Source organism: Trichomycterus rosablanca, chromosome 1 (genome assembly GCF_030014385.1).
Source record: "Trichomycterus rosablanca isolate fTriRos1 chromosome 1, fTriRos1.hap1, whole genome shotgun sequence".
In the NCBI taxonomy this organism is placed as follows: Eukaryota; Metazoa; Chordata; class Actinopteri; order Siluriformes; family Trichomycteridae; genus Trichomycterus; species Trichomycterus rosablanca.
In genome coordinates, this window is record NC_085988.1 from 34,347,097 (window position 1) to 34,363,862 (window position 16,766).

At 39.9% G+C, this 16,766-nt stretch overlaps 2 protein-coding genes across 2 annotated transcripts; one reads left to right on the forward strand and one right to left on the reverse strand.

Moving 5' to 3' along the window:
- Positions 1 to 1,119: 1,119 nt before the first annotated feature.
- dnaja (DnaJ heat shock protein family (Hsp40) member A) lies at positions 1,120 to 7,027 on the forward strand. Its single transcript, XM_063002181.1, has 8 exons — positions 1,120 to 1,181; positions 1,507 to 1,644; positions 2,778 to 2,958; positions 3,695 to 3,799; positions 4,126 to 4,353; positions 4,456 to 4,686; positions 5,279 to 5,379; positions 5,500 to 7,027. Exons 2-8 carry the CDS (start codon positions 1,513 to 1,515, stop codon positions 5,713 to 5,715), a joined length of 1,194 nt encoding a protein of 397 aa, XP_062858251.1. The 5' UTR covers positions 1,120 to 1,181; positions 1,507 to 1,512; the 3' UTR covers positions 5,716 to 7,027.
- A 757-nt stretch (positions 7,028 to 7,784) lies between these two features.
- Positions 7,785 to 14,214, reverse strand: rps27l (ribosomal protein S27 like). Its single transcript, XM_063002191.1, has 4 exons — positions 14,124 to 14,214; positions 10,574 to 10,682; positions 8,888 to 8,998; positions 7,785 to 8,761 (listed from the first exon to the last, which is right to left on the reverse strand). The coding sequence occupies exons 1-4, from the start codon at positions 14,127 to 14,129 to the stop codon at positions 8,733 to 8,735; spliced, it is 255 nt and encodes an 84-aa protein (XP_062858261.1). The 5' UTR covers positions 14,130 to 14,214; the 3' UTR covers positions 7,785 to 8,732.
- Positions 14,215 to 16,766: the final 2,552 nt, after the last annotated feature.

Below are 16,766 nucleotides of genomic sequence, written 5' to 3' on the forward strand. Positions count from 1 at the left end.
GCATTTACCACTTTGTAAAGTTGCCATTCCTTTTCATCACACCTAAAAGACGTTTTGGCTTCGAGGATACCAAGTGATTTAGTGTTTCAGGTTTTATTTTGTCTCATTCTTCCTGCAAACACGTCTTAAGATGTGCCACAGTACGGGGTTGTCGTTGTCGCATTTTTCCTTTCAAAATTCTCTATTGGGGACAGGTCAGGACTGCAGGCAAGCCAGTTCAGTACCCGTACCCTCTTCTTCCTCAGCCATGCCTCTGTAATGTGTGCAGCATGTGGTTTTGCATTGTCTTGTTGAAAAATGCATGGACGTCCCTGGAAAAGATGACATCTTGAAGGCAGCATATGTTGCACTAAGATCTCAATGTACTTTTCTGCTTTAATGCTGCCATCACAGAAGTGTAAATGACCTTTGCCAAGGGCACTGACAGCCCTATACCATGACAGACCCTGGCTTTTGGACTGTCATGCTGATAACAGTCTGGATGGTCCTTTTCGTCTTTTTCGTTGTCCATTTTTTTTCAGAAACAGCCTGGAATGCTGATTCATCCGACCACAATACACATTTCCACTGTGTGAAGGTCCATCCTAGATGCCTCCGAGCCCAGAGAAGTCGACGCCGCTTCTGGACATGGTTAACATAAGGCTTCTTTTTGCACAGTAAAGTTTTAAGCAGCATTTGTGCATGTAACTCCGTATTGTAGAGCTTGACAAAGGTTTGCCAAAGTAATCCCTCACCCATGTGGTTATATCAGCTATTGTTGAGTGGCGGGTCTTGATGCAGTGCCGGCTGAGGGATCAAAGATCACGGGTGTTCATAACTTGCAGTAGGTGGACTGGTTACTCAAAATTGCCCTTCAGTGTAAGATGTAAGTGAACAAGTGACCAACTATAAGACTGTAACAATATTTGGTAAGGCTTTTAGAGAAGGACACACATAATGCTAAAGTTTCTCAGACTATTAGTTTCTAGAATGGTAGAGAGACATAGACAGAGAAAGGGAGAGAGAGAGAAAGGCGAGCTGTAGAAATTTCAGGCGCTGCTGCTCCAGAAAGTTCTCCAGCCGCTCACTGCATATATAAAGGAAGCAGCAGCGCCATCTCACTCATTCAGCCGACAGGTCAACCAACGGTAACGACGCAGAGCAGAGGAGCAAGAAGCCTTCACCAAACCACACAGCAAACTGTAAGTCGCTTACCAGCTGTTGCTACATTAATTACATTTAATGACAATAGAATCTAATATTACTTTAAATAGTGTATGCTTTTGTTTATTACATGTACAGGAAACAATGTATTTATTTATTCTAAAAATAATATAGAGCTTTTAAAATTAGCCGGTGCGCACACGTCCTGGTACCGTTAAACCAGTTAGACGTTAAAGTACTATTATTTTTATTATAACGTCATTGTTGCTACTATAATGCGCATGCCTATAAAATAACTGCACCTTTGCATTTTAAACTACATTAAATGCATATAACCGCCTTGTCATGTGCTCTGTTGTCCAGGCAAACATGGTGCGAGAGACCGGTTACTACGATACTCTTGGTGTGAGCCCGAAAGCCTCCCTCGAAGAAATTAAGAAAGCTTATAGAAAACTGGCCCTGAAATACCACCCGGACAAAAACCCCAACGAAGGAGAGAAAGTGAGTACCAGGCTCGCATGTCTTGTATCTATTTTCACCAGCATGTAGCAGCTGACATCTACAGAAGCGTGTGGAACTTTCTGGAATTGCTGTGCTGTTAGCCGACTAAGCTACGCTAACCTGCAGCATACCAAGAGAAATATTTAAGTTTTTAATTCCAAGTAGCCAAGGATTTTGTGTACAAAGGGGTTGTACTTTATCCTTATTATGATAAATAACACCAAGCAGGATATATTCTAACGTTGCATTACAAGTATGTCTTTTTTCATTCTTTAGAATGAGAGAAGTAAGAATTTTATATAATTGGAGTGTCATTAAAATGGTAATCGTTGATTATCAGTTTATGATCATAAATCATATTGCCTTCACTATTTTTTTATTTTATATTATAAAAAGTAGGCTTTTATTACAATGTCCCCTGCTACACTAAAATCATTTAGATGAAGTATGTAAATTAGAAACCTTTAAGCATTATAAACCTGTTTTACGCAAATGCATTCATTTTTTGTCCATTGCCTAAGTAGGGATTAGTCTTTCACTGTGTACATTATAAACTTTTGTTTCAATCAAAATAAGACTGGTCTAGTTACGGTAAAAGAGTACATAATGAATATAATAATTTTATCACAATCAATCAAGATGAATTGAGAGTGCACATTTGTACAGCCTTTTACAATGTACATCATTAAGCTAATCGATTTTCACTAATAGATCTAATTACTGCGGTATAAATACAATTCAGTCACACTGATGCATTTTGATGCATTGAATGCTTAGTATAATCAAAGTAAGGCTGAGAATGGTAAAAAAACATTAATGTTCCCCGTGTATGCCGCCAAATAGTAAAATGCACATGATTAAAATAAGTAAACTTGAATAGATACTAATAATTAACATTAATCAACTTCAGTTTTCTTCCATTGCTTAAGTGAGGAAAAAACAGTTATTGTGCAGCCTTGTTTGCACAGCCTTGTTTTCCTACAGTATTTTATACATTTGTTGGGCACAAATTTTGAAATGTGAATCTTTAAATACATCAACTACATCAACTATTGGTCTAGAGCTAGACTGGTATTGCAACAGGAGAGCTTTTCTATGTAAAAGGTAACATAAGTGTTAATTCTGTTCCACAGTTCAAACATATTTCACAAGCTTATGAAGTCCTGTCAGATCCTAAAAAGCGAGATCTGTATGACCATGGAGGTGAACAGGCCATCAAAGAAGGAGGCATGGGAGGAGGCGACTTCTCCTCTCCTATGGACATCTTTAACATGTTCTTCGGGGGTGGAGGAAGAACTCAGAGAGAACAAAAAGGTAAGTTTAGCCCAAAACTAGTAATGCAAATAACCAATTTCCTAGAAGTGGTCGCCAGTTGTTGACAATATTCATTTAAAAAAGCTTAGCATAATGAATGTGGGAGTAATGTAAAGAAGTAAGATGAACATAAACTGTGTGAGCAGAACTGCATTCATAAAATGTGGATTTTATCAACAGTTCATTACAAATATGTTTATCAAAAAATAATAATGATTGCTTATCGTCTTACATCATTTACACTTATGTTGTCAGAAAAAGCTTTAAGGTATTAATGTAAAAATAAAGCTGAGTTCTACCTACATACTGTCTGCAGCAGTTGAACAAATAATGCCACACAGATCCACCTGTGCAGAGTTTATCATATGGTCTGACTCCATACTGATGCAAAACAACTTTTCCATTTGGGATTTTAATTTGAAATAGTTCTTTTATTAAGAACGATATAAATGCATTTAGTTTTTCAGTTTGGATTAGAGCTCCTGGAGCTTGCATATTGAATTAGAGTAACGTATCCACATTCAAATTAAGTGTCAGCTGTTGATAATATATTTAAATTCTATTTTTAGCCGATAGCAACTGACTAACTTCGTTAATTGGTTAATCATTAATATTCCTACCTAAAACCAATAACACTTGCAGGGCAACGGTTTACGTTACATCGGTAAAAAAAAAATATATATAAAGGATCTATCACTGTTATACATTTATCCTATATCCTATTCTCTTTTTTAAGGTAAAAATGTGGTCCACCAGCTCAGTGTCACACTTGAGGAAATGTACAATGGTTCAACCAGAAAGCTTGGTCTCCAGAAGAATGTAATCTGTGAGAAATGTGATGGTACGTATGGTACATAAACTACTTTTAAATTCATTAAGTTGCCTTGAAGCTGCATCGTTTTGTCCTACAGATGGCAGTGTGCAGTTGCAGCTCTGGAGCCAATAGCAAAGTCCACCAAAAGTCTATAGTAGTAGTTTTAAGTGCTGGTTCATCACAGTAGTTGTTAACTATTCTGAAATTCTACATACTACAGCAGTATGTCTGTTGTAAAGATATGTCTTAAAAGCTGTTTAAAGTGAGGACAACCTTGTTAATGAAATGTGACTAAATGTTCATAATAAAATGGCATTGATTTTGTTTTAAGCTTAAAGCAATTTCTTTTACAGGTTATGGAGGAAAGAGAGGTGCTCTTGAAAAATGCTCAAAATGCAAAGGCAGAGGAGTTCAGATCCAGGTGCAGCAGATTGGACCAGGAATGATTCAGCAGATCCAGAGCATGTGCTCAGAATGCCAGGGACAGGGTGAAAGATTCAGTGCCAAGGATCGCTGCAAGAACTGCAATGGGCACAAAGTGGAACGCAAAAAGAAAATTCTTGAAGTCCACATTGACAAAGGTATATGTGCCAGTTATATAGTAAACTGCTGGCATATGCTTTTGTTTACACTCATGTGTTTGTTCTTTGTAAGTAACATAGTTGACACTTTTTGTACACCAGGTATGAAAGATGGCCAGAAGATCATGTTCCACGGTGAGGGTGATCAAGAACCAGGGCTGGAGCCTGGTGATGTCATCATTGTCCTCGACCAGAAGAAACATCCTGTATTTAACAGGCAGGAAGATAACTTAAGCATGAAGATGAACATAAAGCTGGTTGAGGCACTCTGTGGCTTCAAGAAAACAATACAAACACTAGACAACAGAACCCTCATCATCAGTTCAGCACCAGGTATATACAGCTAGAGTTTTAAATAGGGGATGTCTATAGTAGAAATCCTCTTGGAATATGAAAAGAAATGGAAATGATGAAAGTGAAGAAAAGGATGAAAGTGATTAGTGACAATGAATGGCAAATTTCTTTGCACAAAACATTTTGTCAAATTATCCATGTCATACGTTGATAGTTTTTATTCAATATTTACATATTACACCTTTATCCAAAGTGAATAGAAAATGGGAGTTTACTATGCAAGCAATTGAGGTTTAAGGGCTTTGCTCAGGGGTCCAACAGTGAGGCTTGAACCAGCAACATTCTAATCACTAGTCTAGTACCTTACCCTCTAAGCTACCACCACTCTATTTAGCAGCTTGTAGTGGTTGCTTTGATACTAGAAGTGAGTGTTATAAATAGATCAGCAACTTTTTCTGGTGATTCTGTGTACAATTAAATGGGCTTCTGTCACTGACTATAATGCTCAAATGTATCATGTTAAAACTTTGCTGTATAGCATTTAATTGTATACTGTGTAGCATTTTTGACAGCCTCATAGTTATTAAACCTAGATTTAATAACATCTGTATGATTTTTTTGTTGTTTTAAGGTCAAGTAATTAAAAACAATGACGTAAAGTCTATTCAGAATGAGGGTATGCCCGTCTACAGAGATCCCTATGAGAAAGGACTGCTCCTCATTCAGTTTGAGGTGAGTTTTTTTTTTTTTAATCACGGTCAATGTTACACCTAACAGTTTTGCAGCTTTCATTCCAATAGCCTTTGATTGTTTAGATTTTTAATACTGTCAATACTGTGTATTCCACCTCAGGTTGAGTTTCCAGAAAAACACTGGCTTCCTGAGAACATGTTCCCCCAGCTGGAACTGCTACTTCCTAAACGGGATGACGTAATGCTGACTGATGATATGGAAGAGGTGGACCTCTGTGAGGTGGACCTTGAATCCCAGAGTAGAAAATACAGTGGAGAAGCCTATGAGGAGGAGGAAAGTCCCAAAGGTCATGGAGTTCAATGTCAAACTCAGTGAGCCTCAATTCAGTGCAACCATAAATGCAGCTCATTTTATTTGTGTCAATGTATTTACAGACATGTTAACTGGTTTCAGTTCAAATGCTATCAGACATTGACTCATTTATTGTTTTATCACAGTTTTATCCTTGTTAGGGTTGCGGTGGTTCTAATTTATTGAGCTAAAGGTAGAAAACTCCTCAGACGGGTTGCGAGTCCATTACAGGGCAGACATGTATGCACAAACACATACTTTTTTTTTTTTTTTTTTTCTACCCCTTTTTCTCCCCTTTTTAGGGCATCCAATTGTTCAATTAGCATCGTGCTTCCTCTCTGTCTATGCCGAACCCTGCCCTGACGGAGGTGATTGAAGCTAACCCGTATCCCCTCCGAAACACGAGCAGCAGCCAGATGCATCTTTGCCACCCACACATTGACGAGTTTTGGCGCCACCTAGCGTTGCATGAGGAGAGACACACCCTAAGGGCACCCCCTCCCATCTCTGTGTAAGCGCCTCCAATCAGCCGGCAGAGAACGCAATCGCATAAAGCAAGGCTGGATTCGATACGACGCTTCTCAGAATCCAGCCCTGGTTGCAGCGCGTTTCTTTTTACCGCTGCGCCACCTGAGCGGCCACAAACACATACTTAAAGCAGTTTTTAATAGTTCCAGTTGGCCTGACAGCATGTTTTTAGACTTGTGGGAGATGACCAGAGTACCCAGAGGAACCCACTCAGATACAGGGAAAACATGCAAACTGCATACAGAAAGAACCCTGTCTGTCTGGCTGTTTAATAAAACCCAGGCCCTTCTTACTGTGAGCTGACAGTGCTAGCCACTGTGCCACCACAAACACCTAAAATCAGCATTTGATGGAGTATGTTGTTTAACAATCCTTATATAGGCATTTTTTTAATTATTGGCCCCTAAAGTGCTAAAGAGGTTTTCCATCTGTTAAAACCTAAAAGTAAAAATGGAAAGGACCATTAGTCATATAAAAGTAGTTCAGATGAATGTTATTGCTGAGAATCACAGCAACCTTCCTACTGCAAAAATATTTAGATCATTGCTGTATGTTTCTCAATGTTGATTTGGTATGTCTACTACATTGTGTGCATGTTGTTTTGAGTGTGGGTGTGTACTTTGTGTTTATTTCATGTCCAATCATATTTCATTTTTTTTACATTTCTACTTGTTTTGCTTTTGTCTATTGTACTTGTAAAAAGCTCAGTGCTGAAAAAGGGTATTTGTATGCTTTCTATGAAGGTAACACCTCCCTGATAACGCACCAGTGTACGTCTATACAATTAAAACTAAACAAGCAAAAAACATTTTGGTGTGTTTATCTTTTGTCACTTGCTTGGGCTAGTAGTAATTCAAGATCAGAGTTCAAGATTTATGATAAACATATAATACATGTGCTAATAATAATTCTGATTTTGCAAGAAAACATGTAACCCAAATTTAAAATGTCAAAGAAAGCATTCAAGAAAATGATCAAAACAGATGTGATTAAGATGTTTTCAGACTTTGTAGCCATGCAAACTCGTGTCTGTCTGAAGCACTTACAATGCACATTTACCGCTGCACCACCCAAGCCCCTTTTTTTTTTAAATTGTGAATGATATAATAAGTTTTAGTATGGTAGCTGACGACCCTCATGTACCAGAGGGAAACTATCAGGGTTCTCTAGGCCCTCAGGGGCCTAAAATATTCTGGAAATATGTGTTCAGCTCTAATTTTATCTTCTTTTAAAAAAAATTTAAAGATACACAAATCTAAGCAAACAAATCCTTTATACTTGCTGATTCATTTTGGAATGTGAAGTGTTAAAGAAGCCAATTTGAATTCCAGCTATAAATTAGAAAAATAGTTTTTCTATGAGAGACTAATTTCAGGTGACAGTAAAATTGATCAATAGCATCTTTTCTCTAAATAGACGAGCTTTGTTATAGCTAACTTGCTAAGTTTGGGCCGCTGTTGGGACACAGGTGTAGTATAAAATTGTCACAAGTTTTAGTATAGTGAGTTGACAGGTAGTTATGTTTGCTCTTATATTTAAAGTATAAAGTAAACAAAGACTAATACTTTAACCATGTGTTGTTTATTTAAAAGTATCAGAAAACAATGAAACAATGTACAGTGTTTGTTTATTAAGATTTTAAAAGTCATGTTTTACACTTTGGTTACATTCATGACAGAAACTGTTGTTACTCGTCACAAGATTCATCAGTTCACAAGTTTTAACATCAAACACAGTCATGGACAATTTTGTATCTCCAAGTCACTTCACTTGCATGTCTTTGGACTGTGGGAGGAAACTGGAGCTCCCGGAGAAAACCCATGCAGATAAGGGGAGAACATAAAAACTCCACACAGAAAGGACCCGGACCGCTCAACCTGGGGATCGAACCCAGGACCTTCTTGCTGTGAGGCGGCAGTGCTACCCACTGGGCCATTGTGCCGCCCTGTACACGGTGTATTGCAGCTTGTGTGATTATGCAATTATTTCTGAGCAAGCATTTGCATGTTGCATTTCTAACTCTGAACTACTATATTATCATCGTAATTTCTGTTTACTTTTGCAGTACAGTACTTCAGAAGAGAACTCTACAGCACCATTTTAGGGCCACTGTTAATTTTTATATTGCAGTGGGTATTCTAATAAACTGATGCTGATGAGCAATGAGATTAAGTTTTTCTTTATTTGTGAAACCAATCTCAACACCCCTTGTTTTTACACAATGAATAATCTTACTGTTGCACATTCATTGGCCATAATAATTAAATTTAACCTCAAAGTAATTCAGTAATTTGGAGAACTTGGGTTTAAGAATCACATTTCGCTACTGTACTAAATACAGTACAAAAAATGGCTATATTTTTATTCACAAGTGTTACAGTAGAAATACCTTCCACTTATTAATCACTGTAGATAGATTACATTATACATTACATTATACTCATTGCAATCAATGAAAAGATAAAACTGACACAATTTATTTTTATTCGAAGGACCCACTTCAATTATTTCCCTTAGTGTTGTTTTCTTCTGAAAGAACAACCTGGTTAAAAACAAAAAGCATAATGTCATGCTTGAGCTGGTTTTGGTGTCACATAAAATGATCAAAAGATTTTAACACACAAAACCTCTCAAATTTACAGCCTAAACTAATACTAAAAATACTTGCCCTCAGTCAGCCTGGCCTTTCCTCCTGTGGGCTGGCAGAGCACTGTTGAGCACCCCACACACAATACCACTGTCTGGGCATGGCTGAACACTGTTGTGATTTTATAGCAACCTGTAAACAGATGATACATTACAATACATAATGTTTTTGCTCAAAAGGTGTGAGTACATATGCACAGCAAAAAACAAATACTTCATCATTTGCTTTGGGTTACACTTATCCAGGCTTACTACTATAGCTTGTTCGTGGGATTTGTTTTGCTTTGTGGGCATCACAATGGTAAAGCTGGTAGTGTGGCTGCCACATACAAACATGGGTTCTGGGGGCCTGGGTTTTATTTTTTACCACGCCTGTCAGAAAGTGTTGCATGCTTTCCCTGCAGTTAATTAAACTGCCATAGATAGACTGGCTGATCTACATTAGCACAGCTGTTGAAAAAAGCAGCTGACAAGAATAACCTATTACAAAGGCCGTAAAAACAAAACACTGTAAATGACACAGCCCAGCAAAGATCAATCTTAAAGATGTACAGTCTTTAACAGTCTTCTACAGATGTTTCCCCCTTTACCCTTTCAAACAGTGGATCATCTGGGTTCTTGAATACTGTTTATTTAACAGTAAAAAAAAAACCACATAACTGTCATTGTAATACATCCATTGTCACACAAATAATTGTAATTAAAATTTTTTGTAGACCATATGCTGACCATATGACAGTATGTAACATTATATTAAACATACACTTAAAGAATAGCCATTAATTGGGTGCTTGGTTGGCACAGCAGTCTAACGCCCTAGCCCATCAACAATGAAGATCTATCTTGAGTTGTAATTTTAGGTTGTGATGTTGACCTAGCCGGGCATCTAACAGCCTCAGTTGGCTATGCCTTAAGAGGGAGGTCGGGAAATGTTTCACTGCTGTCTGGTCAAGGCAACTGCACTAGTGAGGATCGATTTGCAGAGTGCTTTGTTGTAGACAATACAGTTCTCTGTAAGACTCCACCAGTGGCAGGGAAAAGATGAGGGTTACCGACTGCATGCGTCAATGGGGGCACGTGACAGTTACAGCTCTCTTCGGTCACCAAGAGGGGTGGAGCAGGCAGGTAGAAGTTGGCACAAATAGGGGAATTGGCTACTACTAGTTTGAAATATTTAAAAATTATTTTTATAAATAAAAAAATAAAAATAAAAAAAGAATGGCCAATAATTATCATGGCTTCTTAAGTATCTGGCTTCCCTGGAAGCAGTAACATACCCCAGACAGGACACCAATCTATCGTGGTGTCTTGGCCAACCCCCTCACACATAGTGAATCATGTCTGTATGTGGACACCCTGTACATAGCACCGCTGTGGATTCAAACCCTGGATCCCAGCAGCAGTGGGCTAGCATAATTTATTCAGTTTGGTAAAACCCACAAGGTACATGACTTGTATTGAAAAATGAGATGAAGGTGAATCATATAGAACGTACGACAGTAAATAAATGTAATTGTAACATAAATATAACTAGAATTTTAGATTAATTTACTTATCGTAACAATGATTATACTTTGACTCACTAAGACAAACTGATAAGCTATTCTTCACCAACTGACAGGTGAGCTATTAGACGAACAGTCAATCATTCTGACTCATCCTTAATGGATTGCATGGCATGTCATATTGATTTAGGTGTGGTATATACCTGGGCATTTCACATCCATGAAGTAAGAGTTTGGACTTTGCACCAGTCTTTTCTTCTTATGCTGCCTCCTCTCCAAGTCGAAGGTGGGGTGCATTAAGTCTTTAGCCAGCTGTTACACAAAAACAAACACATTCCCAAATATACACTAATATAATTATATACAAAGTGAAATATACAGGGGTTGGACAATGAAACTGAAACACCTGTCATTTTAGTGTGGGAGGTTTCATGGCTAAATTGGACCAGTCTGGTGGCCAATCTTCATTAATTGCACATTGCACCAGTAAGAGCAGAGTGTGAAGGTTCAATTAGCAGGGTAAGAGCACAGTTTTGCTCAAAATATTGCAATGCACACAACATTATGGGTGACATACCAGAGTTCAAAAGAGGACAAATTGTTGGTGCACGTCTTGCTGGCGCATCTGTGAACAAGACAGCAAGTCTTTGTGATGTATCAAGAGCCACGGTATCCAGGGTAATGTCAGCATACCACCAAGAAGGACAAACCACATCCAACAGGATTAACTGTGGACGCAAGAGGAAGCTGTCTGAAAGGGATGTTCGGGTGCTAACCCGGATTGTATCCAAAAAACATAAAACCACGGCTGCCCAAATCACGGCAGAATTAAATGTGCACCTCAACTCTCCTGTTTCCACCAGAACTGTCCGTCGGGAGCTCCACAGGGTCAATATACACGGCCGGGCTGCTATAGCCAAACCTTCGGTCACTCGTGCCAATGCCAAACGTCGGTTTCAATGGTGCAAGGAGCGCAAATCTTGGGCTGTGGACAATGTGAAACATGTATTGTTCTCTGATGAGTCCACCTTTACTGTTTTCCCCACATCCGGGAGAGTTACGGTGTGGAGAAGCCCCAAAGAAGCGTACCACCCAGACTGTTGCATGCCCAGAGTGAAGCATGGGGGTGGATCAGTGATGGTTTGGGCTGCCATATCATGGCATTCCCTTGGCCCAATACTTGTGCTAGATGGGCGCGTCACTGCCAAGGACTACCGAACCATTCTGGAGGACCATGTGCATCCAATGGTTCAAACATTGTATCCTGAAGGCGGTGCCGTGTATCAGGATGACAATGCACCAATACACACAGCAAGACTGGTGAAAGATTGGTTTGATGAACATGAAAGTGAAGTTGAACATCTCCCATGGCCTGCACAGTCACCAGATCTAAATATTATTGAGCCACTTTGGGGTGTTTTGGAGAAGCGAGTCAGGAAACGTTTTCCTCCACCAGCATCACGTAGTGACCTGGCCACTATCCTGCAAGGAGAATGGCTTAAAATCCCTCTGACCACTGTGCAGGACTTGTATATGTCATTTCCAAGACTAATTGACGCTGTATTGGCCGCAAAAGGAGGCCCTACACCATACTAATAAATTATTGTGGTCTGAAACCAGGTGTTTCAGTTTCATTGTCCAACCCCTGTACTTTTGTGTGTTAATATGAATTGTACATAAATGAATATAATTTTATATATTGTTATAAAAAGTGAATATAAAATACATTTATAGTACAAATAAAGGTCCAAATACATGGAAAGAAAACCCTAAACAAAGACCAGAAATGTCTTTTAAAAAAACATCTGACAAGTTACTAAAATTTAGTAAGACATTTCTGCCACCTATACTTAAAGTTTATTTAAGTCATGTTTATGTGTACATAGTATACACATAAAAACTATTTCTATAGTTAAAAAAAACAACCACCTACAACTACAAAAAGTCGAAAAGCTATATATATACAGTGTATCACAAAAGTGAGTACACCCCTCACATTTCTGCAAATATTTCATTATATCTTTTCATGGGACAACACTATAGACATGAAACTTGGATATAACTTAGAGTAGTCAGTGTACAGCTTGTATAGCAGTGTAGATTTACTGTCTTCCGAAAATAACTCAACACACAGCCATTAATGTCTAAATAGCTGGCAACATAAGTGAGTACACCCCACAGTGAACATGTCCAAATTGTGCCCAAATGTGTCATTGTCCCTCCCTGGTGTCATGTGTCAAGGTCCCAGGTGTAAATGGGGAGCAGGGCTGTTAAATTTGGTGTTTTGGGTACAATTCTCTCATACTGGCCACTGGATATTCAACATGGCACCTCATGGCAAAAAACTCTCTGAGGATGTGAGAAATAGAATTGTTGCTCTCCACAAACATGGCCTGGGCTATAAGAAGATTGCTAACACCCTGAAACTGAGCTACAGCATGGTGGCCAAGGTCATACAGCGGTTTTCCAGGACAGGTTCCACTCGGAACAGGCTTCGCCAGGGTCGACCAAAGAAGTTGAGTCCACGTGTTCGGCGTCATATCCAGAGGTTGGCTTTAAAAAATAGACACATGAGTGCTGCCAGCATTGCTGCAGAGGTTGAAGACATGGGAGGTCAGCCTGTCAGTGCTCAGACCATACGCCGCACACTGCATCAACTCGGTCTGCATGGTCGTCATCCCAGAAGGAAGCTGACGCACAAGAAAGCCTGCAAACAGTTTGCTGAAGACAAGCAGTCCAAGAACATGGATTACTGGAATGCCCTGTGGTCTGACGAGACCAAGATAAACTTGTTTGGCTCAGATGGTGTCCAGCATGTGTGGCGGCGCCCTGGTGAGAAGTACCAAGACAACTGTATCTTGCCTACAGTCAAGCATGGTGGTGGTAGCATCATGGTCTTGGGCTGCATGAGTGTTGCTGGCACTGGGGAGCTGCAGTTCATTGAGGGAAACATGAATTCCAACATGCACTGTGACATTCTGAAACAGAGCATGATCCCCTCCCTTCGAAAACTGGGCCTCATGGCAGTTTTCCAACAGGATAACGACCCCAAACACAACCTCCAAGATGACAACTGCCTTGCTGAGGAAGCTGAAGGTAAAGGTGATGGACTAAACCCAATTGAGCACCTGTGGCGCATCCTCAAGTGGAAGGTGGAGGAGTTCAAGGTGTCTAACATCCACCAGCTCCGTGATGTCATCATGGAGGAGTGGAAGAGGATTCCAGTAGCAACCTGTGCAGCTCTGGTGAATTCCATGCCCAGGAGGGTTAAGGCAGTGCTGGATAATAATGGTGGTCACACAAAATATTGACACTTTGGGCACAATTTGGACATGTTCACTGTGGGGTGTACTCACTTATGTTGCCAGCCATTTAGACATTAATGGCTGTGTGTTGAGTTATTTTCAGAAGACAGTAAATCTACACTGCTATACAAGTTGTACACTGACTACTCTAAGTTATATCCAAGTTTTATTTCTATAGTGTTGTCCCATGAAAAGATATAATAAAATGTTTGCAGAAATGTGAGGGGTGTACTCACTTTTGTGATACACTGTATATATAATGACAAGTAGAAAGAGTGGAAGGCCCCCACGAAGCTTCTCAAAACACGACATGTGAAATCACAAAACTCTGATAAGCTAAATGTACTGCAAACCACAGTAGTTTTGCATGACAGTAATATTTTTAGCTAGCTTAGGTATTGGTGATGTAAGTTTCCTTTTAATTGAATAAAAAAGCGTGAATACTTACAGGCATTTTCTCGAGTAAAAGATTTTCTTCTCACACACTGCGTGCTCTAACTGCTCGCTGCTGGCTATAAGAAGGGTGCTCGTCGCTCGGAGGTTGCCAGGCATGTTTTAAAATCCTCGAGTTCGGGACTTTCCTGTTAAAGTGAATGAGAGGACATGTTCGGGCATGCTGCTACTGTGCTACATCACATAATAGTAATTACTTTATATACAGAAAGTGCAAAGTCATGCCGTCTAGCTTTTATGTAATGCTGCTGCATAACACTTTAATGATGCATCCCATTAGTCATCACATTTTGGGGGCTCTAAGTTTTCAAGACCCCCCCCCACCACTACTACCACCACAGGAAACAGTTCCCCCTCTCTCTCTGCATTGTCTTTGCTGTGCTGTAGCCAAGGTGTATATGAGGGGTCAGGTTTGGTGGGAGTAATTTAAAAATTATTGTTGTAGTGGTCTATTATGTTAACCCACCATTAACATCCAGGTTTAAATCTCAGCAGTGCTATTGGTTGGCCAGGCATCCACACAGACACATTCCTGCCTTGTGTTTTTTTGTGGAAACAGACTTGCTGTATCCCTGACCTGGATAAATCATTTGATAAGAATGAAAGAGATGTATTTATATTTCATGTCTAGGTCATTTTTGTGTGGAGTTTGCATGTTCTCCTTGTGTGTGCATGGGTTTCATTCAGGAGCTCCGGTTTCCTCCCACAGTGCAAAGACATGCAGTCAGGTTAATTGGAGATACTAATCCCCCTAGGTTAACAACTGGGTACTTCTCTATTCTAATACAAATAGGGCTAGTTTGACTGCACTTATTAGACTGGGTCACAGCTTTTAAATGAACCTCTTTAAAAAAACATCACTCAGAGCCTTTTAAAAACAACATAGGCCCCATAGATTATCTGTCTAAACACCTGTCCTTATTTTGAATATTATTTTCATTAATAGTAATGGATTAAGTGGGTAAGAGCTCAAAGTGATTATGCCTTATGTTTTTAATGGAAAAAGTCAGAACTTGAAAAAAGTACTTTTTATTTAGTAATATATCTGGCAACCTCACTCATTTTGCTCATTTCCTCCTGGTACAGTGTAAATAGTTCCACATGAAGCGTAATACATAATCGGCAAATAGAGCTATCGGCATAGTACTCTGTTCCTTACCATGGCAAGAAAATAGTAAATATAAGTGGTAGAAAAATAAAAAAATAACCAACAACCAAAAAACAGTCCATAAAAAGGATCAGAACGTTAAAGAATAAGAACATTAAAGATTATACACTATATAGCCAAAAGTATTCGCTCGTCTGCCTTCACACGCATATGAACTTGAGTGACATCCCATTCTTAATCCATAGGGTTTAATATAATGTCGGCCCACCCTTTGCAGCTATAACAGCTTCAGCTCTTCTGGGAAGGCTTTCCACAAGGTTTAGGAGTGTGTTTATGGGAATTTTTGACCATTCTTCCAGAAGCGCATTTGTGAGGTCAGACACTGATGTTGGACGAGAAGGCCTGGCTCACAGTCTCCGCTCTAATTCATCCCAAAGGTGTTCTGTTGGGTTAAGGTCAGGACTCTGTGCAGGCCATTCAAGTTCTTCCACACCAAACTCGCTCATCCATACCAGACTTGCTCATCCATGTCTTTATGGACCTTGCTTTGTGTACTGGTGGGCAGTCATGTTGGAACAGGAAGGGGCCATCCCCAAACTGTTCCCACAAAGTTGGGAGCATGAAATTGTCCAAAATCTCTTGGTATGCTGAAACATTAAGAGTTCCTTACACTGGAACTAAGGGGCCGAGCCCAACTCCTGAAAAACCACCCCACACCATAATCCCCCCTCCACCAAACTTTACACTCGGCACAATGCAGTCAGATAAGTCCCGGTCTCCTGGCAACCGCCAATCCCAGACTTGTCCATCGGATTGCCAGACGGAGAAGCGTGATTCGTCACTCCAGAGAACACGTCTCCACTGCTCTAGAGTCCAGTGGCGGCGTGCTTTACATCACTGCAGCCGACGCTTTGCATTGCGCTTGGTGAGCTAATCTGAAGGCCACATGAAGTTTGGAGGTCTGTAGCAATTGACTCTGCAGAAAGTTGGTGACCACTGTGCACTATGCGCCTCAGCATCCGCTGACCCCGCTCTGTCATTTCACGTGGCCTACCACTTGGTGGCTGAGTTGTTGTCATTCCCAATTGCTTCCACTTTGTTATAATACCACTGACGGTTGACTGTGGAATATTTAGTAGTGAGGAAATTTCACGACTGGTGCAATCCTATCATGGTACCATGCTGGAATTCACTGAGCTCCTGAGAGTGACCCATTCTTTCACTAATGTTTGTGGAAGCAGTCTGCATGCCTAGGTGCTTGATTTTATACACCTGTGGCCATGGAAGTGATTGGAACATCTGAATTCAATGATTTGGATGGGTACCCAATATAGTTTATTTACAAAGACAAACTGAGGCCTGTTGGCAGTGGTAGATGCCACTTAACAGAGAAATTGCCTTATGGCCCAAAAGCCAGCAATATAAAATTAGCATATCTTATAACCTACACTCAACAATAACCTTATGATTCATAGTGGTGTGGGCAAACTCTTGTGGAAACTCTTAGGGTAATCCTCTGAGTAAGAAAAA